The 24,904-nt window shown below is 38.6% G+C and overlaps 1 protein-coding gene across 1 annotated transcript in view; it reads left to right on the top strand.

The window, feature by feature from the left end:
* The window catches only part of ELMO1 (engulfment and cell motility 1), a 472,781-nt gene that overhangs the window by 248,419 nt on the left and 199,458 nt on the right, over window positions 1–24,904 (top strand). The window contains exon 15 of the mRNA XM_032785439.2: window positions 4,679–4,787. Coding sequence (XP_032641330.1) covers window positions 4,679–4,787 — 109 coding nt within the window. The remainder of the gene's footprint in view (window positions 1–4,678; window positions 4,788–24,904) is intronic.

Below are 24,904 nucleotides of genomic sequence, written 5' to 3'. Positions count from 1 at the left end.
GCCTGTGAAAGTGTGGGATCGTTGTCCAGGATGAGTTGTGGATCCCTGATGATGCGTTGGAGGGGTTTTAGCTGGGGACTGTAGGTGATGGCTAGTGGAGTCCTGCTGGTTTCTTTCTTGGGTTTGTCTTGCAGTAGGAGGCTTCTGGGTACACGTCAGGCTCTGTAGATCTGTTTCCTTATTTCCTCGTGTGGGTATTGTAGTCTTGAGAATGCTTGGTGGAGATTTTGTAGGTGTTGGTCTCTGTCTGATTTTATCATACTACGTATCCATTGCTCAATACTAAACAATATGAAGAAATTCATAATTTTCAAGTGCTAAACTAAACATTCCATACAAAACATAAGTATGGAGAAAACCCCCACTAAGTTACTAAGGTTTCAAGGTCAAGCACTCAAAAGGAAGGAAATACCAGATTTAAGGTATTCAGATATGATCAACTTTACTTTGGACCCCTGGTGCTCGTACATTATAGTACAGTCTTCAGTTACATGATCACATATTGTTTTTTCCACAGGACTGCTTCACATTGTCTCAAGCTAAGTTATAAAATCTAACACAAAGGTGGATCAGTATTTTTGGTCTAGATCTGTATATTACTTCCTAGATATGTTTCTCTTCCTGCTAGTGTTTTTGAGCAACTTGCTAAAGAAACTTATCTGCCCGCTGACTATTTCTGTCCCCTTCAGAACCAGAAAGTTCAGGGAAACAAAGATATTGCTTTTGTCAGCAGTATTTTATTAATGTTTTATTTTGCATCAGGATATGGTATTCTTAAGTTAAGAAAACTGTATTACAGATATACTAATGAATGTTTGAAATCTATGTTTTAAATCTATTGCCGATATTAGGAATTATTTCTCCTGGGTTGTTTATAAGAGCTGTTTTTTACAGTAGTTGTGGCTTATTAAAGATCAGTATCTGTAACTGTAGAATGTACATCCACACATTTAACTGCAGCTATGCCTTTTTCATTTTCCTTGCTTGCAGAATTCTTCCTATGTGTCATGTCTTCTTTGTTCTGCACAGAAAATGTGAAAAAATGGGTGCTTGAATGGAAGGAGAAAGAGGAGCATTCTGAAACTGCTTCACATATTGGTTACTCAAATTGCCATTTAATTTGGTGCATAGTAGTACACAGTGCTTCAACGATTTCTCAGCCATTCTTATTGATTGCAGTAATTCTGCTTTAACATTATATGAAGATACAGTTTTACCATTAAATATTTATGCACTCATGAAATGTTAACACATTGGGTTAATGTGAAATTCAACAAAATGTATTTGTCAGGAGTAGTGATATTGCTAAGACTGGTGCCTTTTTCCCCCTCTGCTTTCATTTTTCTCTCTGCATTGATTTTATTACCCACTTTCCTTAGCTGTATCTAAATCTGTGTCAAAACAGCCCCTCGCTCCAGTATGCAGATTTTCTTTTTTATTATGAGAGAGAAAAATAAAACAAGTGATTTCAATAATGTGAAATGAAGCATTGCATCATTCTATCCTGTCTCCAGCCTTTGGGTCTGGTAGCAGATCACTTTTTGCTGTAAGAAGGGCTCTAAAACAGGATGACTAATCCAGAATGCTTAAGGAGAGATGTTCACTTGTTCCTGAAGGGTGGCTGCAGGAATGTAAAACAAAAATTGTAGAGGTGTTTCTTTGATTTGGTACAGCTGTTATCCAGGTATTGCACTGAACAATTAGGTATCGTTTCATCCTAAACTTCTAGCAGAAAAAGAACTCCTCTAGCAGAGCATTGAACTACTCAGAGGCCAAGAGACTTCCTGCATTTCTCTTCATGTACCATTGATGATGTTCGTGATCAGTTAGGGCACATCAGCTAAGAGACTAAATATCTGGAGGCAGGTGGCAGGACATACTGGTGATTCTTTAACCCATCTATTAAATACCACCTTTGTGGAAGAGTCCTGTAGGATTTAATAGGGATAAAACCATTATGATTCAATAGGAATTGTTGTAAGAACCTATAGAAAGAAATCTTTTCTGTGGGGTGTGAGTTGATTGGTTTTAAGCAATCATATGGATTTCTATGGCAGGAGTTATTAATCTCTATTAAATTCTACAGTATTTGGGTGTTTTTGTTCTATTTTTAACTCATCACCATGTAAAACATTGTCTGTTACATTCTATAAGACTTTCCAATAAGGGCAAGGTGATAGGTGCTTCAGAAATACCTAAGATAGCAAGATGAAATTCTGGTTCCATTCAGGTCAATGGGACTTTTACCATTAACTTTAATGCGGTCAAGATTTCATCCCTTGAGAGTTGAATGTGTTTCCCTCCACTTGTCTGACAAGCCCCGAGTCTGTTGATCTTTGGAGGACAGTTCAGAACGCATTTTCCCCTCTCTTCCTGTGGGAAGGTTTCTGAGGTGAAGGGTTTACTTTTGTATTTAGTTCTTTGTGGAATGTCTTCTCCTAGTTAATATAAATTGATTGATTTGAGACTTGCTGATTAGGCACATCTTATTGCAGAGGCTCTCTGCAGTTAAGGTTGCATTCTGAAACGTCCTTAAAATGGAGCATAACTTTTTTCCCCCTGTGTATATGGGTAGCCTTTTGTTGTTCTTCAAGTGATGGTCCCTACTGTATTCCACTTAGGGTTTATGCATGTACGCCATGCATCCAAAGCCAAGAATTTGAAAGTAGTAGTGTCTGTTGGTCCGTGCATGTGCCCTTGCTTCACCTCATGGTTTCGTCCGAGGTGATAAAGGGCTGGACAGTCCAGTTGCGTCTCCTATTCCTTCTCACCATTGTGTGGTGTTCAATGAGGTAGTGTGGAGAAATGGTTGTTGGAAGCTTGGTATTATACCCTATACATTACATCTGATGGTGACGTATGGGATGAATTAAGGTTGTGGTCTATGGCGTACGTTTTTTATGATAGTGATAAGGTATGTGTCTATTGATAGAAGTTGTATTCTGTGAGGTGGCTTAACTTTTCAATTCTTGCTTTTGTGATTCCGTTATGTGTCTGGCAGCCTTAACTGCTTTTCAATGATTTTTTTAAAATCAGTGTGAGGGCGCAAGCGCTCAGTGGTTTGGCCTGCTAAACCCAGGGTTGTGAGTTCAATCCTTGAGGGAGCCACTTAGGGATCTGGGGCAAAATCAGTACTTGGTCCTGCTAGTGAAGGCAGGGGGCTGGACTTTATGACCTTTCATGGTCCCTTCCAGTTCTAGGAGATAGGTATATCTCCATTAATTTAAATTTAAAAAAATGTACAAATAAATATTGTTTCTAAGATTTATTTCTTAATTAGCTGTTTTAACCGTGTTCAATACTGACTCCATTCTTGGCCCTTCACCTCAAAAGCCCTAGTTGTTCCATGTCTGAAAAATAAGATCGTGTTATGTTTGTTATTTTATCCTACACTTCCACCTTTCAGTCTTTTTAAAAGTATGGATTTGCTTTGCCTCGCAGCTATGGGATTAAGCCATTTTGAATTATCCTATGCCATCTTAAAAAAAGTTTTTCCAGACAAGGGTACAGTGGGGAAGAAGCTGGGAGAAAGAAATCCCAAAGTAGAGAGCAGTGTCTGAACACCTGTTTCTTAAGTAAATTGAGAGAGCATCTGAGGTACTATGGAACTTACGAAAAATCTGCTTTGGCGAATACTTTTCCTCTGGCCATGCAGTAGCTATTTAGGACATGTGCGTTGTTTCTTTTTTAAAAGCTGTTACGAGAGCTTGTTATCACAAGCCCATTTCTTAGTGGAAACCTGTTTTGAATTAATTTTTGTTTTCTTTCGTTTTCAGGCCCTATTTGTCCTGCTTTTTTTGCAGTCAAAATGAGAAATGAGTCGCTCCCAGTTTATGCAAAATCTGTAGTATTCTCATAAATAATATTCTACCCTCTGTACAATGATATTTTTAGACCATCTGTAGTGGTTGGGGTGGCTCTGTCCAAAATAAGAGTTACATAACTTCACAAAGTGCAGAATTTATTTAAAAAACAAAAAAATTGTGTTCCATGGCTTTTGCATTGTCACATAGCAGATGGCCAAAAGACTTGTAGAGCTTGGTTATAGCCTTTATAGTGAACTGTTCCTGAATAATTTACTGAAATCTTTTTCATGCACTAATATGCATTATAGATACAATAAGCACATCTTCATATCCTATTATTTTCATATGACTTAAATAGGCTTTATGGGTATAGGCCTTTATGGACCCAGAACCCAAGTGTAAATCTTATTCTTATTTTTAATAGTTCTATATATTTTTTAAAAAATCTAATTTCCTTTCACAGCACACACAAAATTAAATGTAAAAAATGATCAGCTCCTTTGCCACTGGTTTCTATTCCAATTTCTGCATGCACAGTTGGAACCAGAGCAACAATATTCTATTGGAATGACAGTCCTTCAGAAATGGGCGTATTTGAACATGGGGGACCATTGGCTGTGTTTAGCTCAGCAGCAGTAAAATGGATCAGAACATATCTTCCTTTCTTTCCACAGATTCCCCCCAAAATAATCTTGATGCTATTTATTTTTCTAATATCTAGGGTGAAAATCCTGAGTTTGAGAAGAAAGTGACTTTGTGATTTAAATTACTAAGGCAATCAGATGTTCACTGTATATGCTGAGTATAGAGGACATTTCTTTAACACGCATGATGTCCTAAGAAATGAGCTTCCATTTTTATTTCCACTTCAGATTGTCTTGGAAAACAGCAGCCGAGAAGACAAACATGAATGTCCCTTTGGCCGCAGTAGCATCGAGCTGACAAAGATGCTGTGTGAAATCCTGAAAGTAGGAGAACTACGTAAGTCTAACTTATTTATTTAACCAAACGTTTCAGTTTAAGATGATCTGTGTGATTCTTTTCATTGTTGTCCCCGAACTATTTTTCTGGCGGTGGTGCATGGTTCCCCAGTAGTCTCAGAGTGGATTGAATGCTACATAAGTTGGATTCAGTAGAAGCGTGTGCCATTGTGATCCTGTTTTGTATGTGCTTATACATTGGGTATTGTACCAATTGCAACTTGCTGTATTAATTCCAGTGTTTTTTTGGCAAATTGTGTGCATTACCAAGTGTGGGTGTAATATGGGAAATGGGCACCCTGACTGTAAATCCTTTCAGACATTCAACAAGGCTGTTGTTAGTGCATTAGGGTTATTATACTAGCTATCTGTTGGTGTTATGATTCAGTAGGTGGCATAGTCCCCTCAAAGTCCATACTGAACCCATGCCCCAGCAAGATACTTCCAGAACACTGCCGTTGGAGGATACTGTCTTTTGGTTTGAGAGATAATATCAAGATCCTGGCTACGTGTCGTCACTGAAAGATCCTCTGACTTTTGTATGATTATGGTGGTAACTCCAGTGTTCTAGGGCAGTTCTAACTTGGGTAATTACATTCTTCCTATTTAAATTTTCTCTTCAGTTGAATAAAATACTATATTCTTGACATGCTGTTGTAAATTGTACAGGGTTACTATGTGCTGCTGGACAGTTGTCAGCTTTTATTCAGGGATAGATACATTTTGGGGGTGATGTTCAGGTTCCCCACATAAAAGATTCAATATTGCAGCCCTTACTTAGGTTGCTGAATGCTTTCTCATGGGAGCAGTCCCACTGATTTAATGAGGCTACGCATGTACATTTGCACAAGTATGCAGGGCCAGGTTTCCAGTTAGGCACAGTTGGCATGTGCCTAGGGGTGCTGGCATTCTAGGGGTGACTAAAAGTTAAAAGTGAGTTGAAAGTTTCATTTTTTATGAAAAACACGAAGGTCAGCTGTAGGCAGGTCTGAGTGTGTGTTTGTGTGTGTGTGCTGAAGATGCTGTGCCTAGGGGCTCATAAGGTATAAACCTGCAAGTAAACCCATAGTTTGTAAATATATTACAGTATTTAAAGCTCTACATAAATGTCAGCTATTACATACATCATTTACTATAATAGTGCACTGTAGAATAACAAAATTACAGTAGAAAGTTAATGATATAATTTCAGGCAGTTTACAATTAGTTTTGAGTACTATACCTATATAGTTTTACTCCATTTACATTTATCATTTTCATTTCTTAATTAGTATAGTGTAGCAATGTATGACTCAGTGTATTATGTATCATTTCAGTTACAAATCAGTATTATTTTCGTTCCTGTATTTGCCAACAGACATTGCCACAAGTTCCATTTCCATACAGCCCAAGTTGACAGCACAACTTTGCCATTGAATTTCTGCCGCACACATTCTTTTTCTACATTCTCTATGCTAATGAAATCTTTCCTTTCCTCTTGCCCCTGAGCCCACTGCAGCTCTGTGCAACAAAACTGAGGAAGTCAGAAAAGCAAGAGCTAATGGTTATAAGTGTTACTTTGGTTGTTATTCCCTCAGGCTCTGCAACATAAATCAGAAGTATGATTTGGCTGATACTTCATCTAATGCTTTTAAGTGCAGGATGCCAAGAGAACAGTACACCAAAGGCAAAATTTTTCCCTATGCAGAGAATAGCCTTGTGCTGGCCTATCACTTAAAGCCTTCAAAGTAGCTGCTCAGACTGTATGCATCCAAGGTAATAGCATAGTATCAGTTTTGAATTCCAGCCTTAAAAAAACCCATTGAAGAGTATAAAAGGAACACTAAATGAATAGTTCAGACTACAGCTGTTATAGAACTACTGTAACAGGACTGAAGAGACATGACAATTGTAGTTGGATATGCTGTCCATGGGTGTGTCCCGCCCAAATAATCTTACTGCCACTGGCTAGGATATAAGACTGAAGAGTTTCATATGTGCAACCGCTGGCTTGTATGAAGTCTCTGCTGGTAAATTATTTTGGGGAGAAATAATACGTTTTGGTAGTTTTCCATGATTTATATCCTGGTTTCTCCCCACTCAGTTGTCTGCCAGTGCACAATAACATCAGTAATCATTAGTACTAGTATAGCCTCTTCAAATGGTGATGTCACCATTCCACCTTGATCTTGTTAGCACTCTGTTTGAAGAGGTGCATTACAACAGAAAGATTGTGAGATTGGTTTCTTTGTTTCCATTCACTGAAAAGTATTTTTTAATAAAAATGAATATATAAAGAATTGTGTGTTAATTCTGTGGGATTTTTAAAAAACCTAATACATATTTGGTAGAGAGTTTTGGAGGAAGGATTCAGGAAAGGCAGGGAAAGAGAGCAGTAAGAGATACAAACGTAGGAAAAGTGGGCAATAAGAGGTATCAGGGAAGGAATGTTTAGGGCAGAGGAGCAAAGGTTAAGAGAGTCTGGCTGGGCAGCAGGGAGTTGGCTTCTAATTAGAATGGGCATCATCTTGTATGGTACTGTTCATTTCAGGGACTTGGAACTTCCAGAGGCTTTCACCTTTTGGGTTCAAAATTTTTCAGTGTCTGGTCTTTGGGGGGCCAGATTGAGTAAGCTCTTGTTTTGTCTTGTTTTTTTAAAAAAGTTCATTGTCAGTCCTATTTGAGCATGAAGATAAAGAAGGGGAAAATACATTTTTGGCATCTTAAAAAAAATCCTATCGCCTTATGGAGGACCTGTACCGCTAGAGACAGAAAGTTAATGTTTACCTAGGGTAGGGGGTGGGGCCAAGCTTTTGGGCAGGAGAGAGGAAAAGGGTGGTCAGGTGATGCGGGGGGAGGGGAATCTATGGCCCCTCACTTTAAATAGTGCTCTGCAGTGCTTGCTGATCTGTCTGTCTATCCTGTTGGTCACATTGCATATCTAGTACCTGTCAGCAATAACAATTAAACAGCAAATCCTATTGCCTTCTTTGAGGAGCTGTACAGCTTAAGTGTCTGTTTATCTAGAAATAGCTCTTGCTGATGGGGAATTCCTTTTAATATCCTAGTGAAATTTGGTTTTGCTTTGATCAGGTTACAACTTGTTGAAAACTATATTCTGCACAATCAGAGTGTATTTTGCACAGGGTTCTTTTGTAAGCATGTACATTATGTAGCCAAGATTTAGTATTAAAAAGCATTGGACAGGTTCTTCACTTGGTGTGTATTGCTTCAGTTAAGCTACACTCATACATACCAGCTGTGGATCTGGCCCATTGTGTTGTTAAATACTGCCTCATAATGCATACACATGGGTAAGGTTGAGCATGCTGTGACAGTTCTTGACTTCTGAGTATCTAACTGTGCAGTCTTAATGTTTTTAATATGGTTGTTTATGTGGAATTACAATCATAAGGTTATTTACAAAGCCACAATGAAATATAATGTCTTATAACATTTACTAAAAAAAAGCAACACCCCCCCCCCCCCTCTAAAATAGCATATGCAGTTGTTTGTGTCAGATCCTCTGTGGTTAGCAGCCAAGTACCACTTTTAGTTTATTATGTTGAGAAGTACAAACTAGAACTGACATTTAGGAAAACATGTACGGAAACTTTCCTTTTCAACTGAAAATAGAGGCTGTGTTGCTGATGTAGTCTTAAAATCAGCAGTTACCGTCTAGGGCAAGGGTTGTCTCACATTTAATGTTTTTTGTTTCAAAATGTGCATTCAGGCTGCAACTGTTTCTTCTTTAGAAATTCAGAGCTAGCCATTATTGTATGGGAACACAGGATTTTTATTTTTTTTTACAGTTTCTAAAGTGTATAATTTAAAAGGCACAAAGAATTACTCTCTGCTTCTGAAATATTAAGTAGTAGAAACTTTCTTTAAAGTGCAAAGCTGATAAATCATTCTTCATAAATAATGGACAGTCTAGCAGCTTTTGCCTCTGATTATTTTCTGTTTGCTCCTCTGTATTAAATACCATAAGATGATAACAAGATAAATCCTGCATGTCCCATGGACTTTTTTTAAAGCACCCCACTCTTCCAAGCAAAGTTTTGAGGAGAGGGCTAAGTGCATACGTTGCGTTTGGCTTTTGGACCCATTCTCAAAGTGACTGACAACTTGGAATTAGGTTCCAGTTTAGCAAAGCACTTAAGCATATGCTTAAATCCAAATCTCAAATCAATAAAGCATAATAACCAGCTTTAAATTCTGTGTATTAGGTAATAATTGGAGATATACCAATCTCCTAGAACTGGAAGGCACCTTGAAAGGTCATTGAGTTCAGCCTCCTGCCTTCACTAGCAGGACCAATTTTTGCCCCAGATCCCTAAGTGGCCCCCTCAAGGATTGAACTCACAACCCTGGGTTTAGTAGGCCAATGCTCAAACCACTGAGCTATCCTTCCTCACTTTAGCTAAGTGCCTTGCTAAATCAGGTCTTCCAAAACAGGGCAGCTGAAATATTAAGAGAACAAGACTGGTGTCCGTCTGTCCCTCTTACCCATTGGCCTCAGTGTGTCCTCAATAGGGACTGGGGCTGTGATTGAGGAGGATATTTTACATTAGTTACTAGTCGTATATTACAGCTGTTGTTGTGGGAAAGTTTAGGTTAAGATAGAGGTTTTGCAGTTGGACCTGAACCTGGTAAGGCCTTCAATAACTTTGATTTCCTCAGTAAGGGAGTTTCGTGCCTTGGGATAGCTCAGTCTCATGGTACCATGTGTGTTCTACCAACTTACCCTGGAAAGAGAGCGATGAGGTGGGCAAATCAATTGAAGGTCTTATCTAACCAAGATTGTCTCTCTCTTTCCCACTCCACACATGAGATTCTATGCATTGTGGGGTGCCATCATGCAGTAGCACCCCTAAATCTGCTGTGATAATCCTGCTCTCATTCCATGAGCCACTTGTGACACACCCATAGTAGTGGATTTGCTGACATTGTTGTGGTCCACGTTACATGCATATATCATCCCAAATAGACTTAACTGAGAAGGCAGGAAGGGCAGATAGAACACTGAAATCCCCACTTCCTCCCCACCGGCCATGGGGTCTTTGGCACCCTCTCTCATCTCCTTTCCTTCCATCTTAGATACAAGTAACATATGACCGAACGTGAATTGAACCTGAAATGCCTTTTGCTGCATTCTGATTCCCAATGCTATAGCATAGGCTGGTAACCCCGCAAGACCTATCTGCTTTGTGTTTGTTCAGCACCTTGCACAATGGGTTCCAATCCTGAATAAGCCTTTTGGGTACTACCACAATACACAGTATAACATGGAAGGCCCACAAGTGTTGCGGGGCTCATCAGAGACTTTAAGGCCAGAAAGGACCATCGTACCAATGTAGTCACATTCTGCACATTACAGGCTACAGAACTTCACCTGCTCATTCCTGTAATTGACTCCTAACTTCTAGATGGGTTACTGATGTCCTGAAATCGTGATTTAAAGACTTTAAATTACAGAGAATCCACCACTTACTCTAGTGACCCAGGCCCCATGCTGCAGAGGAAAGCAAGTCTCTTCTCCCCTAGGGACTCTGCCAGTCTGACCTGGGGGAAGCGTGCCTGCAAATTACCGTGACAATAGAAGCACGAGTGTCATTGGCATCTCACTAATCGTGCATGGATTCCTGTGGTACAGATCCTGTGATTTTAGTTACTTGTTTCTTCTATTGAAGGACCCAACCTCTGAGATATAAACTGTGTATAGTTAAAACCCTGTTTTTGAGGGCTTTGGAGAATACTACAAAAATGTGTAAAACTGAGGTTGAGATAAGTGGTAGTCCTGAAGAAAGCTTAACCTTCAGTAATGAAGCTTCATGAGGGAGACTGTTGGGCACTTCAGATAGAAAAACAGATCTGGATGTAGTGAAATTTGTTGGAGATATGGGGTTTGCAAAATTCTATAACAAGAATGTTATGTTAAGCATTTTGTACATGTCTCTGCTTTGATCCGCTTTACAAACATTCGATAACTTTTTCATCACCAAACCCAATTTTAGCAGGTAATTAGTGGTATCCCCAACTTTATTGAGACAGTCAGGTTAAATGACTTGCTTATTGCCACAGAGAAAATTGATGTCAAAGTTGAGATGAAAACTGAACAATTCTTTGTTTGCTATCCTGTGCTCAGACCACTAGACCATGGTCCCTTCTCTTGCATCATTAATTATTACTAGTATTTATTTTTATACAAAATTGCTTCACAGTTTTCAATGCTTGTTGCTGATTTTCCACATTGGACTGTGTTTAATACCAAGTTTCAACTGAAACTGCCATGTTGAAACTGACAAGAGGACACCAGACTTGTAGATGAGTCTTTGTACAAATGAAAACTAAAGATTGCAGTGGTATATATTATGAAGACAGTTTTTGTGCTGACTTTTCTCATTATTGGTACGAGATTTACATTCTAATGCCATTTTAAGCCTACATTCTATGACTGAGTAATTCTGTAGTAAGTCATGCCAGGCTTAGAGTAGTTTTTGAGTATGTGGCAATAAGAGACAGATGTTGAACTCAATGTTTCCATTTAATTGTTTTGACAGGTGGCGGTTAAGGTCTGTTGAACAGATCTACACTTAAATTTTACTACAGACCACCTGTGTTTTATATCATTCATGGTGTATATCATCCTTGAGCTTGTGTTAAATATACAACTTTTTTGTTGGTATGATTTTTGTGTATTTTTGTTTTTGTTTTAATTGCAGTGAGTTCCATTCAGTTGTGCATTAGTGATAATCTTGATCATTTTACAGGGTGTTTTTTTTTTGACACTGTTTTTAAGTGCCAGTATATTATTGTGACGTTACCCAGTGTACGTTCTGAACTGATAAACAGCTATGTGCTCTGAGTTCTCCAACCTGGAGTGCTTTTTACATTGCTTTGTTGTCAGCTCACATACTCCCAACTCTACTGCAACAGTGCTACAGCCAGCCACGCATGAATTACACTGCAGGACCAACACCATCCAATACCCAGTCCCAGACTTTCCCCCAGAAATGTGCATCTTGTACTGCCCAGCTCTCTCCTGGACAATACAAGCGCTCTATTTTATTAATAGAAAATGATATGCACAAATCTTGTTATCCCAAATGGAGCTTCCCAAACACTTCAGTCCAAACAAAGCATCTAGATAAAAACCATAAAATAAGTGTGTTAACTTCAAAAGGTAGATTTTAAGTGATTACACGTAATGAAGCATAAAAGTCAGAATTGGTTACAAGAAAATATAAGTAAATTGCAACTAATGCCTAACTTAAGCTAGAGTGAATTCAAAGGAAAGGTCTCTCTCACTACATGTCTTTTAGCAGTCTTGCTGGCTGTATTTTTCAGTCAGGATCCCTTCCCCAGTCCATAGCTGTTGCCTTTCTTCTTCAGGTGTTGTAGATGCCGTGGGTAGAGAGAGAGGAGGAATCCTGGGGGCATCTCCTCTTTATGGCTCTTTCTTTTCTTTAAGAATCATCTCAAATTGAAGTTCAGGAGACAGAAAGTCTGTGTGGATGGGAACTCTCAACTGTTTCTTTGTCAAGATGTAGATTTTTACCCACATCTTCTTTCCTGCCAAAGAATGACCACTTAACCAGGTGATGCTCCATTTGATTTTGCTAACACCTGGCTGAGGCATTGGCTAGCCTTTTGTTCCTGGGGAACTGGTTTGTGACTGCTCCCCCCTCCAGACTTGGACCATGTCTAGTAATACCATACAGAGGAATTCTACAGCTTTACTTGCAATGTTGCCACACACATTTTACCTGGGAAATAATGATCAATAAATTATGAGTTTTCAAATGATACCTGACAAGGCATACTTTGTACAAAATTTATCATAGTCCTATAAAAGGGAGTACAGACTGTCACAATTTTAATACCCATTTGATGTGGAGTTGATACTGTTAGTATACAGACTTTTGGCTTTCTCTCTCTAGTTGTTGTCCAATCTAACAGATTTCCATGCTGCAGAATTGAAAGAGTTTAGAAGTTCTTACAGATCCAGTGTCATTTTGTCAAATAAAATGTGTAGGGGGTTTAGGAGGTGTAGAGTAGTCTCCTTGGTTATGCCTGCTGAGATGAAAGTAATCAAATCTCATGCTTCAGAGAGTAAACTGATTGCTTCAGGGGTCAGGAAGCAATTTTTTCTTCATGCACAATCAACAACATGCATTATGATTTTATTTTGTTTTCTTTTAAGTCCTTCTCTGATATAGAAAGTATTGGCCACTGCAGAAATGAGCATATGAGACTTAATGGGCCATTTGGTCTGACCCGATACCACAAATGCTATAGTTTTATGATTTTATAGCTACATTTTAAACTTTTTTCTTGCTTGTAACTTTATATGTTTTTTCTTCCAAACAGGAACAACATAAAGCCCCAGAAATATTGCAGAGAGAGATGAAAAAAGTGTAATTGTTCTCACGTTCCCTCCTTCAGTTACATTTTCACAAGTCTATGAAACTTGTAAGTGAGCCAATAAAAGTATGACAGTAAGATGACAATTTTCTTGTATAGAAAAGGGAAGGTGAGGGAAAATAGAGCAGGTGCCCATGTCATCTTGGATTTGTTAGTTATGTCACTCTAACCTGGCAAATTAGTTAAATCCTTCAGCATCCTACTTCTTGCTTTTTTATGTTGCATTCATTCTGTTCATCCATCTCATAGGCCGTGAAGCCGGGGGAGGGGAGGATACTTTTGCCATGGCCTAATCACTTTTGGGCTAGACCAAACCTGAGTGGGTGCAACGCTGTGCGCCAAGTTCCACTCACTCAAATTTGGAGGGGATAGGTGTAGAAGCTCATGGGCTAGTGAATGTGGATTGGATCTGGGCACCTGATAGGGGTAAAGGATGGTCAGGTGATGCGGGGGAAGGGAGGAGAGAATCTATGGCCCCTCACTTTAACTAGCACTCTGCAGTGCCTGCTGATCCATCCATCACCATGATATCTAACACCTTCCGGTAATAATTCAACAGTAATTCAGTAATTCAAACAAAATGTTTCCTGCCATTAGTATGGTCAGGAGAAGGGACAAAGCACTCTAGGCTGATCATAATTTTTAAGGGACTTTTGGACATTTATTACTAGCTGTTGATTACTGGGACAATAAATATGCTCATACCTTTTAAGGTAAAGCTGAGAGCTGATTCAGTAAAATCTGAGCTTAATCTTGGCAAAATAATAATAATTTTTTTAAGCAAACAACCCTCTCTTCCCATGCGGTAAGTAGAACTGTTCAAGCTGCCATGAGGCTTTATCTGTGAGAGGCCCTTGACTTTGGAATTTGCTCCTGTCCTTGTTCTAACTCTTAACCTTTAGGGTACATTGCAAAGCCCTCCTGCGATGCAGTAGCCAAAAGATTTATTGCAATGCATGGCTGTATACATGCGGGGGAGTACTGAGAACAAATAGGGAGGAGTATAATGGCATTGGTGAGGCAGATACTGGAATACTTCACACAGTTCTGATGTCCATATTTTTTTAAAAGGATGTGGAAAAATTGGAGAGGGTGCAGAGAAGAGCCACATAAATGGTTTGAGAATTGGAAAAATTTGGCTTACAGTGAGCACCTTAAGGAATTCATTCTGTTTAGCTTATTGAAGATGAAGACTAAGAGGTGACTTATTTACAGGGTACAAGTACTTTCCTGGGGCATAAATACCGGGTGCTAAAGGGCTCTTTAATCTTGTGGTGAAAGGCACAACAGAACCAATTGCTGGAAGTTAAAGCCAGACAAATTCAAATTAGAAGAAAAGCACGCATTTTTAACCATGCAGGTGACTAACCACTGGAACAAATTACCAAAAGAAGTGGATTCTCCATCTTTCATTGTCTTCAAATCAAGATTAGATGCGTTTCTGAAAGATACGGTTAGTCAAGCACAGTTTTACTGGGGTCAATGCTGGGGTAACTGCCTGAAATTTTAAGGCCTGTATCATACAAGAGGTAAGATTAAATGATGGTCTCTTCTGGCCTTAAACATCTATGAATCCATTCTTCTTGGATTTTGGAGAAAGGAGAAACGTGAGGAATGTTGGAACAGAAGAGTTTGTCAGTGTTTATTTTCTACCAATCCATTGGCAAAATTGATGGCATGCTAAACAGTAACAATTTTTTAAATATTATCACAAGTGCCTGGAGCAGTAGTTTGAGCCCCTCTTATCTTTTATTTAAAAAAAATAGAACAGGAGAAATAATGAAATAAATGTCAACACAGATAGTCCAATAAATGGAAAGATTGAGCTGAAAGAAATCTGATTATTGCCAGGGATACAGGTGTGAGTGGAATAAAATCCCCAAATGTCACCCATCTTGCAATCTGAACCTTTTCTGAGCATCAGATGAATTAACTTTCTTCATTTTATCTCTTGTGCACTTCTACACTTCTTGGTTCCTGTGGGGATAGAAAAAAGAGGTAATGCAATTATAGCAAGAAAAGCTCTTTTCACAATATTTCTGGCCTGTCTAGAACAAGGAAGCAACGAAAATCTTAAACTAGCATCTAGACTTGTGAAATGACTACTGTGGTTCTGGAGATTAAAGTGATTTAGATAGCTGAGATGTGCAGTCAAACTTTTTGGTGTTTAACTGAACCAATCTTTGAACATTTTAAGTTTTGCCCATTGCTCACTGCTGCCTCAAAGATTAATGCTATGCAAATTGGACTTCAAAGCAAAATTGTCTTGAAATCCATTCTGGACCTTCTTTCCTCACTTACGTGGTTAATTTCTGAGTACAGCATTAATAAAAATAGTCAGGGCCCCATGTATTCTGCAGCAAGTTGAGCCTAAAATTTACAGTAAGATTCTTGGATTTGACACTTTTTCATGGCAGATTGAAAGGTTCGATGCAGCTTCATTTAAAATAAATATAGCTTGTCAATTAATTAAATATACTGAACAACACACTTGGTACAGTAGCCCTGTGTTGTTTTAATGGTTCCATTAAATTTATTGTGATGCTGTTTTTGATACGCTAGAGACTTTTATATTCATAATGAGTAAGAGTTTTCTTTTTACAGCTGGGTAGAAGACAGTTGGAGCTTTCGGCACCTGTGGAGATATGGGAGACAGTTTGGGATTGTGGGCTAAACACATCAGCAGATGTTTCTGCTAAAATGATCAGCAGTGGAATAATTAACAATACGTGGATTCTGGGGCACGGTTCTGAGGCTGAGGGACTGATTCCATAGCAAACTCTGCAGAATTCACAAGCTCTGAAAATAATATCCTGTCCCCTGTGGATTGATTTCCCTATCACAGAAACCAGCAGCACAACTGGGACTAACTGGCATCCTTATTATTAATGTCAAGGACTCACTGGACATAAAATATATGAATTTACCACTTACCTTTAGATGTGGTCTTCACAAGCCAAGTTTCAGACACATTTTCAGGATGCTACGGGAAAGCTTGCACTTTGAATGCCCATGCAGTGACTGTTTGGTGCATTAATAGAGAGATTCCCTCTCAGGGGTGGTTTGACTGACCAGATTGCTTTAATAAGAGACTTCAGTATAATGGTATAAATTTATTCAACAAGTATCTTCTGATATTTTTTAAAGACACAGGATGTGTGAAGTAATATCTTTTACTGAACTAACTTCTGTTGGTGAAAGAGACAACCTTTCGAGCTTACACAGAACTCTGGAAAAGCAACTCAGAGTGTCACAGCAAGATACAAGGTGGAACAGATGAGAAGTTAATACATATTGCAAGAGATCATTTAAGGTGAAGTGAGCAGTTAACACCTCTACAGTCATAGGACAAAGGAGGTTTAGTGAGTTACATATTGTTGCAACGAACCATAAATCCAGTGTCTTTATTAAGTCCATGACTTTTGCTATCTAGCATAGTTATGCATTTAAGTTCTCAGGCTTCTCTTTTGCAGGTTTCCTTTGAGGATGGGGAATGAGAGATCAGATATGGAGTGATCATGGATGGCATGCTGTTTGTCTTTTACCATTTTTCTGTGCAAGTTCACTCCAGAGGATAGTAATTGTCTCATTTCACCCACATAATTGTTGTTGGGGTAGTTAGTGCACTGGATGAGGTATACCACATTTTGTGATGAGCATGTGCAGGACCCATGGATCTTGAAAGGTATGATATGGGGTGTATTGATCATTGTTGCAGTGGAGATGTGTCTGCAGGTTTAGCATCTGTTGTTATGGCAAAGTCTGATGCCTCTTTGAGTTGATGTCTCCTGGACTGTGGGGGACCTTGAGCCTGATGATGAGGTTGGGAGGTTATTTGAAGGTGAGAGGAAGAGGTTCAGAAACTATTCATTTCACGATGTGGTCCTCATTGAGAATGGGTCATAATTGTTTAATGATATCTCATATGGGTTCCAATGTGGAGTGGTAGGCGACAAGTAGAGAATTTTTTCCCTCTGTATCAAAGCCGGTTCTCTTGGGGTATTTGAGTGGCCTGTTCCATGGTGTGATCTACTTCTCTGTTGGAGCATATTCTATGGTATCTGTGTGCCTGGCTATGGATAACAGATTTCTTGGTGTGTTTGGGGTGCGTACTAGATGTGTGGAGGTTAGCGTGATGATCCAGGAATTCCTTGTGTATAGTTGTCTGTAGGGTTCTATTGTTTAAGTTGGTCATGGTGTTGAGGAGGTTAGTGTTGGTGTGGGAGTGTTCTAGAGAGAATCTGATGGATGAGTGGTGGTTGTTGAAGTTGTGGTGGAAATCTATGAGGGAGATTAGGTCATCTGTCCAGAGGATGGCAAATATCAGATATATCATTGATGCATTTGTCCAGAAATTCTTCAATGTGGCACATGAAGAGGTTGGCGTAGTGGAGAGCCATCCTAGTATCTATGGCTGTTCCCATGGTTTGGACAAAGTGTTTGTTGTTTAATGTAAAATTGTTATGAGTGAGGATGAAATGGATGAATTTGCCAACGTGTTTGGGTGGATATCTGAGTGTTTTCCATTTGTTTTGAAGATATTTGAGGCAGGCAGCAATGACATCATTGTGAGGGATGTTGGTGTACTGGGAGGTGACATCTAGGGTGACAAGGAGAATCTGCTGAGGGAAGTTGTTAATGTTGCACAATTTTTGAAGAATGTTGGTGGTATCCTGGAAGAAACTGGCCCTTTATTTGGTGAGTAGTCTGAGGATATTTTCTGAAAGTCCTGCTATTCCTTCCATAAGAATGCCATGGGCCAGATATGATGGATTCCCGTGATTGTGTATCTTGTGAAACATGTAGACAGTCCCTTGGGTCTGTTATGAATATTTAAAATTCAAATTATTGTGCTTCTTTGTGATTGACCAAAGGAGTCACATGGTATTGTTTGTTACTTGAGCTGATGACTGTGAGAAGGCTTCTGCATCGATATTTCTGTGTGTGCATGCTCGCATGTGTGTGTGGATGTGTGTACTCACACGTGTGTGCGCACACACACACACTTTGAGCCAATGCTAATATACTCAATTCCTGCCACAGACTCCCTCTGTGACCTTGTGCAAATCACTTGCAGCCTGGTCTAACACCCATTGACACTAGTGGAAAGACTCCTTGATTTCAATGGGCATTGGATTCGACCCTTAAACTCTGTGTCCCCCATGTGTACAAGGGAGACGATAATCTGTCTTTTCTCCCATACATTGCCTGTCTTGTCTATTTAGGCTTTTGGGGCGGGTGGGTGGCAGAGGCTGTCTTTTACTCTGCCTTTGTAAAGTGCCTAGAAAAATGGGTCCTTGATATCAGTTAGTGTCCGGGTGTTACTGTAATCCATTAAATAATAATAATGCATGTATCTTTTGAAATTTGCTTTGTGTGAACACTTTTACTGGGACAAAGTGATCACTCATAGTTCCCAGAAAGCTAATGCAACACAAGTGTCAACGTGACCGAAGTATAAGCCTCTGAAGGTTTTTAACAAAATCTTAATTTGTTTTCCTTGAATTATCTTTTCTTTTGTGGCATCATTTAGTTCTGAAGTATCCAACTTAACTGTACAAATATTGTTATAATTCTTTACCAATAAATCTTTTTGTTTTTGCAAGTAAAACTAATATAGATGAGTAATCTGAAAATCTGGAGCTGTACCCTGAGACCGGTACAACAATTAGGACAGATACTTAAACTGTGGGACACTGATGTTGCAGTACATTTTGAAGTATCATCTATCACTTTAATTTCTGTTCAGACATTCTTCCTAATATAAAGCTTAAGAAAAATTAGCTTCTAACAATTAAACTTCACTTGCCCTTCTTAGGGATCAATAGATCAGCTTTAGCCATGACAAGAGCAAGCTACAGACCCTCAGGCTTTTACAGATCTTAAAGATGTTTATGTTCATCTTAAGTTTCACTGTTGCTGGATCAGTAAAATAAAAGCAGGGCCATGTGGCTTTTTATTTTGCTTTGGCTTAAAATGAATAGTATCAAAGGAGAGAGCACATTGGGCATCCATAAAAAGTGGCCCTTTATAGCTTTTTATTATTTGCAATATATATGGCAGTGATGGGCAGCCTGCAGGCCGCACACAGTCTGTCAAGGTAATCTTATTGCAGGCCGCTAGACATTTTGCTGATGTTGACCATCTGCAAGCACGGCCTCTCACAGCTCCCAGTGGCCGTGGTTCACCGTTCCCAGCCAATGGTAGCCGTGGGAAGCAGGTTGCCCACCACTGATATATGGTGTTCTTTGTGCATAAGATTATCACAGATGTTGCAGTAACTGTTTAAATGATTAATTGTGCATTTTTAAGGACACTCAATGTATATGTGGCAAGAAATCTATCCTACCGTTGGACACTTTTATCCCCTTGCAGTGAAGTTGGATCATAAACATTTTCCATGATAGTATGCACTCAAATTCAACAAATACTTCTAATATAATCTTTTTAACATGTAACTCCAGTGTTACTACTGAAAAAAGAAGAAATGTTAATTTTACTGCCACATAACAAAAAGTCTATTTTCTTTAAGTAGTCACATCTGCAATTAGAAAATATAAATATGACATTATGTGTGTCAGAACTGAGATTTTAGGTGAAATCCTGTCCTCATTGAAGTCAATGGGAGTTTTGTCATAGACTTCAATGGATTCAGGATATCACTCCATCTTTTTGAGGATTGGAGTTGGATCACAAAACTTGTATAGTTTTCCAGTTTATTATAAACCTGTTTCTGTTTTCTTTGCATTTCCCATTAGTCTTTGCTTTTCACAGACTAAGATTAAACTGCTCCAGATACATTATTTGGTTCACACACACATTGGGGACAGGCTGTCAAACCCAAAGGAGCTATAATTCTTCCTTGCAAGCTGCTAGGCCTGAGACCAAAACACACCTACATCCTAGATAAATATTAGATGTATGACTCGCTATGCTGATAAGTTGAGGGATATAATTATCCTCTACCTACTGCAGCAGCCTCTCACAGTAGTCAGTTGAGTATGTCAGTTGATGCGCACATGCAAACAACATACACGCACGCTTTCTGTTCAAAGACGGGCTGTAAAATGCAATTCCGGCTCCTGTGCGAGCTGTTGGATATGAGAAGAAAATAGAACTGTTATTTGGAAAGTTGTTAGAAGTGTGTTTTCAAGGGTTTGTTCCCCACAGCATGAGGCTTTCCCCCAAGCCCTTGCCTGCCACCAAGGCACAGAGCAGGAGATAGGGAGAGATCTCACATCTTTGAGATCCTGGGTGCATTTGTCCTTCTCCTCCTATCTCTCTTTAACCATCCTCTGCTGACAAGCTGAACCCACTTGTTGCTTGATTAATCACCTGGTACTTACTCAATTATCTCATTTATAAAAAAGATTAATTGACTTGTAACCATATAAGGCACATATGTTCATCTTTTAATTCAAAAAGTATGCTCCAACTTTCCTCAGTTGAGTCGTCAGCAAGCTTTCTATATCTGGTGTGGAATACACTTTGTCCTCATCCACACTAGTGGCTAAACTTTGTTCAGCTGTAGTTTAGGGTGGGGAAGAGGGAGCCGTGTTTGAAAGTGAAAGACCAACATGGCAGGATTTCTAGGGTAGGCATAACTTTTCAGTTCAGTCTGAATTAGAACTTTCGGGAAATAGGAGGTATGCTACTAGCCTTCCCTAGAGAGGAAGTTTTGCCTTCAAAAAAATATCTAACCAAAAGGCTGGATCATAGCATGGGAGAGTTGCTATTAGGACAGTTGGGCTAATCAAGGGATTTTTCACAGACAAGATGGCAAAGTTTTTTGAAAGGGAAAAAAGACCTTGTGATTTGGGGTTGTACTAAAGACTAGTTGTAAAATGTGTGTCTTTCCACTGCAAATTTTGATATTTTTTTTTCATTTGAAAACCAAAAATTTTCAGCTGAAAACTGGTTTTGGCTAAAAAATTTTGACTTTCAGGTTTTTGGTTTTCCAATAAAAAGTTAAAAATTTCTGAGGAAAAGCAGACAGTTTCTGCCAGAATTTTTGTGCATTTGAAAACCCAATTTTCCATCAAATCAAAATTTTGATGACAGTTTTTCAACCAGTCCTAGTAAGGGAATAAAAAGCAAGTTGGCAGCTTATATCTTGTTTATAAAATATAGAAGGTGATCATGCTCGGGTGCTCAAAAAGATGACAGTACTGCTAGTGTGGAAGAAAGTGTGTCTCTGTGCTCTCAGCTGGCAGAGCAAAGTGACTGTTCTTGTTTGTGAGGAATAATTAATATACACTTTTAAAAAGGGGAGATTAAATTTTAAAAACAATTTAGCCTTATGTCTTTTGGTTTCATCTCCCTCAATCACCATTATTCACTAAGATACACGGTATAAGCTGATTATATGAATACATCTCCTGCAGTTGCCAGCTGAAAATGCTGACAGGATTCAGCTTCAGTCATAAGTAGTAAAGAGGGTAGGTTGTAATTGGCCATGTGTGAATTATTGTAGTGAGGCCCAATCTACTTGCAGGGCAGGAAATGCCATTTAATTTTCATGTATTAGCCAGTGATAAGGGAAGCACATGGTCAGGAGAGGCCAGGTGAATTGATACCTCGTGGGCACATGTTAATATTTCATTTGCTGTGCTCTTAGTTAGCATTATTCAAAAATCTCAGAGGATTGTCTGGGAGGAATACTTCAGAGAAGTGCTATTCAGAGATGAGTACTGGCAGCAGGTTTTCCCTGTTACAGTCAGGAATTCTACCTCTTTAGTTTTGAAGAGTTTAGGAGCCTATTTTCTTTAGCATTTTTCAAATATATTTTTCTTACATTTGAAAATAGAATATTTAATTTTTAAATACACATCCAAAAATACACAATTTGCAGTGTGTCTGCTTTAGATATTTTCAACATTTTGCATTTCCAGACTCTCTCTTTTAACTGTGCCGTCATAATGTTGTGTTAAAGTAATTTTTTCTATGTTTAAATAGTATCTGATAGTTTTTAGGAGCATTGGAGTTGCATTTCCCATCTTTAGCTTAATATTTGCATATTAAGAGATAATTGAAAAATATTATGTAAATGTTATGTAGTGGTGAATATATTATCAAATCAAATGGCCTTTAGGGGTAATTATAGCAAGCTGCTATGACAGCTAGGGAGCTGAACCTTAACTGTGTTTAAAATTTCACAGAGTTAAATATTAAGTGCCTGGTTTTATTCTGGCGCTTCCAACATTGCCAATGGAATGTTTTAATTTTGTGGGGGTGGGGAGGAATGAGTTAATTTAATTAAGAGTGGACTTTTTTAATGTTTTGCCTTAGAATATTTTTAATTGAAGGTTTCGTATTACTTCAGTCTGACAGTAATTTGTACTGTAACTGCAGCTAGGAAAGGTTTTTAAAATGTACATATTGTACTTTTCTAAAGAGCAGAATGTTCAGTCTTCTCTGACTAACTTCTAGATTGGAGACCAATAGGCTGGAGACCAGATTAGAGGTAGACAATATTGCTACACCCCAAGCATTCAAAACTCATGAGTCAAGCATCCACAAATTGTGAGATTTTTTTTTTAAAATGAGGGGTTTTTATGTCTTCTGTTATTTGAATCTTTAGAATATACCTGAGTCCCATTTTGCAGATGTCCTCTGCAATTATGAGTGCCAGAAATTTATTTATTTTTTAAGTGGAAACTGAGACACTCATGTATTCGTTTGATTCCAGGAGCTGGAGCTTTAAGTCAAATGCCAAATATTATGAAACTTGCAATAAAATTGAGAGTTAGCAACACTCATAGAATTCAGCAGTGTAGTGTCTTACTGACAGAAAGGTGTGGGGGGAAGATTTTCAAACACGCCTAAGAGATTTAGAAGCACAAGTCCCATAGAATGTATGTTCCTTGGTCTTCCCAGAATACTATAGTTACAGCATCGCTTTGCATTGTTCAATAACTAACAGAAATCAACTGGTCCTCAAATAGACAGGAACTTACAGATCATCTCAAACATACTGAAAGTTTTATTTTTATTACTAACAATGAATAAATAACCAAGCAGCTCCATCATCGGCGTTCTCTTTCCACCTCCTTTCCACCCCCAGATTCCAGAGGTGGGTGGTGACAGCTTGAAGAGAGTAGAAGTATTTTCAGCTACCAGTCATTTTGAAGATTAAAACAAAATTTGAACGGCTTCTACTTGTCAGTGCTAAATGATGGGGTTTTTAGATGCTTTGATAAAACTGCAACAGTTATTGTTGACTAAATCTGAGCAAGTACTGCAAAAAAAATGTTTTCCCCTTAATTATTCACTCTAGTTAAAAAAAATAATTTGCCTTCAAATGTGCTCATGACCCTCTTATTTTTCTATTATGTGAACTTTTGGGTGATTGAATATTACTTGCACCAGTACAAATGAAAAAACAATGTTTAGATGCTTGGGCAGGTACATCACAAGTGGTACATTCTTATAGTGGATGGGACGCTGCTTGACATAGCAGAGGGATAGTGTTCCCCAAATGCCTCACCGGAGTTATGGCGTAGAGGCAATTAACCAGGCTAAACAAGGGTCTGATTTTACATTTAGAAACCAGGGCTAAAGTGTGTACATACACCCCCGCACAAAACTACCATTGCTTTTGTGGGGGAAAATTAAAAGTAAACCTTACACTAATCTCATTTGTCTGGGCCTCAGGCAATATCTTTGTTGTTCAGATAATAAATGATTACAATTTATCCTCATCTGATTTATCTCTGTCTGGGAGCTGTAAAGCCCCAGTGGCTTTGTCAAGATCCTCTTTCTGATAGTAAAATTTACATACTCATCCAGTCAGGAAAGAAAAACAGTATCATATGACTTTCCTGACCTGTCGCAACTTGCCATCACATTGTGCATGCTTGCTGCAAACTGTGCTAGAACAGTAGGAAAACAAACTTGTCAACTAAATTTGAATAACAAGCTCAAGGCAAATATGAGCTGTTCATGGATACAAAAACAATAAAGTTGCTGAATTAATTTTTTTTCATGGGGTGGAGGGGGTTGAGATTTATTAAAGGAGAAAAAAGATTAAAGAATCTAAAACTCTATGGGCTTGTCTACAAAACAAATTGTACTAGTTTTATTTATACCAGTGTAGCACCGGGGAAGCCATATTCTGATATAGGTAGAGGCACGACTGCCCTAGTGTGGATAATGTTATACTAGTATAAAAGTTCTTATACCAGTGTAGCTTATTTCCACAAAAAAAGAGGAATAAGCTATATTGGTATAAGGCACCTTTATATTGGTAGAACTGTGTCCACAGTAGCGGTTGTACTGCTATAACTATTTCAGTAAGAATTTAAATCCTAATCAACATAGTTACACCAGTATAAAATCTGTGTGACATCAGATCTATTTTATATACCTCTTACCAAGTGCTTATTTCAAAGACCATGATTCTGTAAATCAACTCAATAAGCACAGACGCATTTGCTCACACTACTTTCAAGATCATATTTCCTAACCACTCCAGAATACTTGCTCCAAAGGGCAAGCGTGGCAAAATGAAAAAAACAAAACAGATTTCCTACTCTGTCCAGTCTTGACTCCCATTAGGATTTAAGTAAGAAAAAAGGAGTCCAAAAATAATCACCTGGAAAGAGAAAATAACAGTTAAGGTGATGTCTCCTTCTTTGCATAGCTGTTCTAAAGTAAGCGGGTCTCCCTCAAATGTGTCTTCCTTACTGGTAAACTCAGTCATATGACTGTTGT

This window comes from Chelonoidis abingdonii, chromosome 2 (genome assembly GCF_003597395.2).
Source record: "Chelonoidis abingdonii isolate Lonesome George chromosome 2, CheloAbing_2.0, whole genome shotgun sequence".
In the NCBI taxonomy this organism is placed as follows: Eukaryota; Metazoa; Chordata; order Testudines; family Testudinidae; genus Chelonoidis; species Chelonoidis abingdonii.
This window is presented reverse-complemented; position numbering and strand designations above follow the sequence as displayed.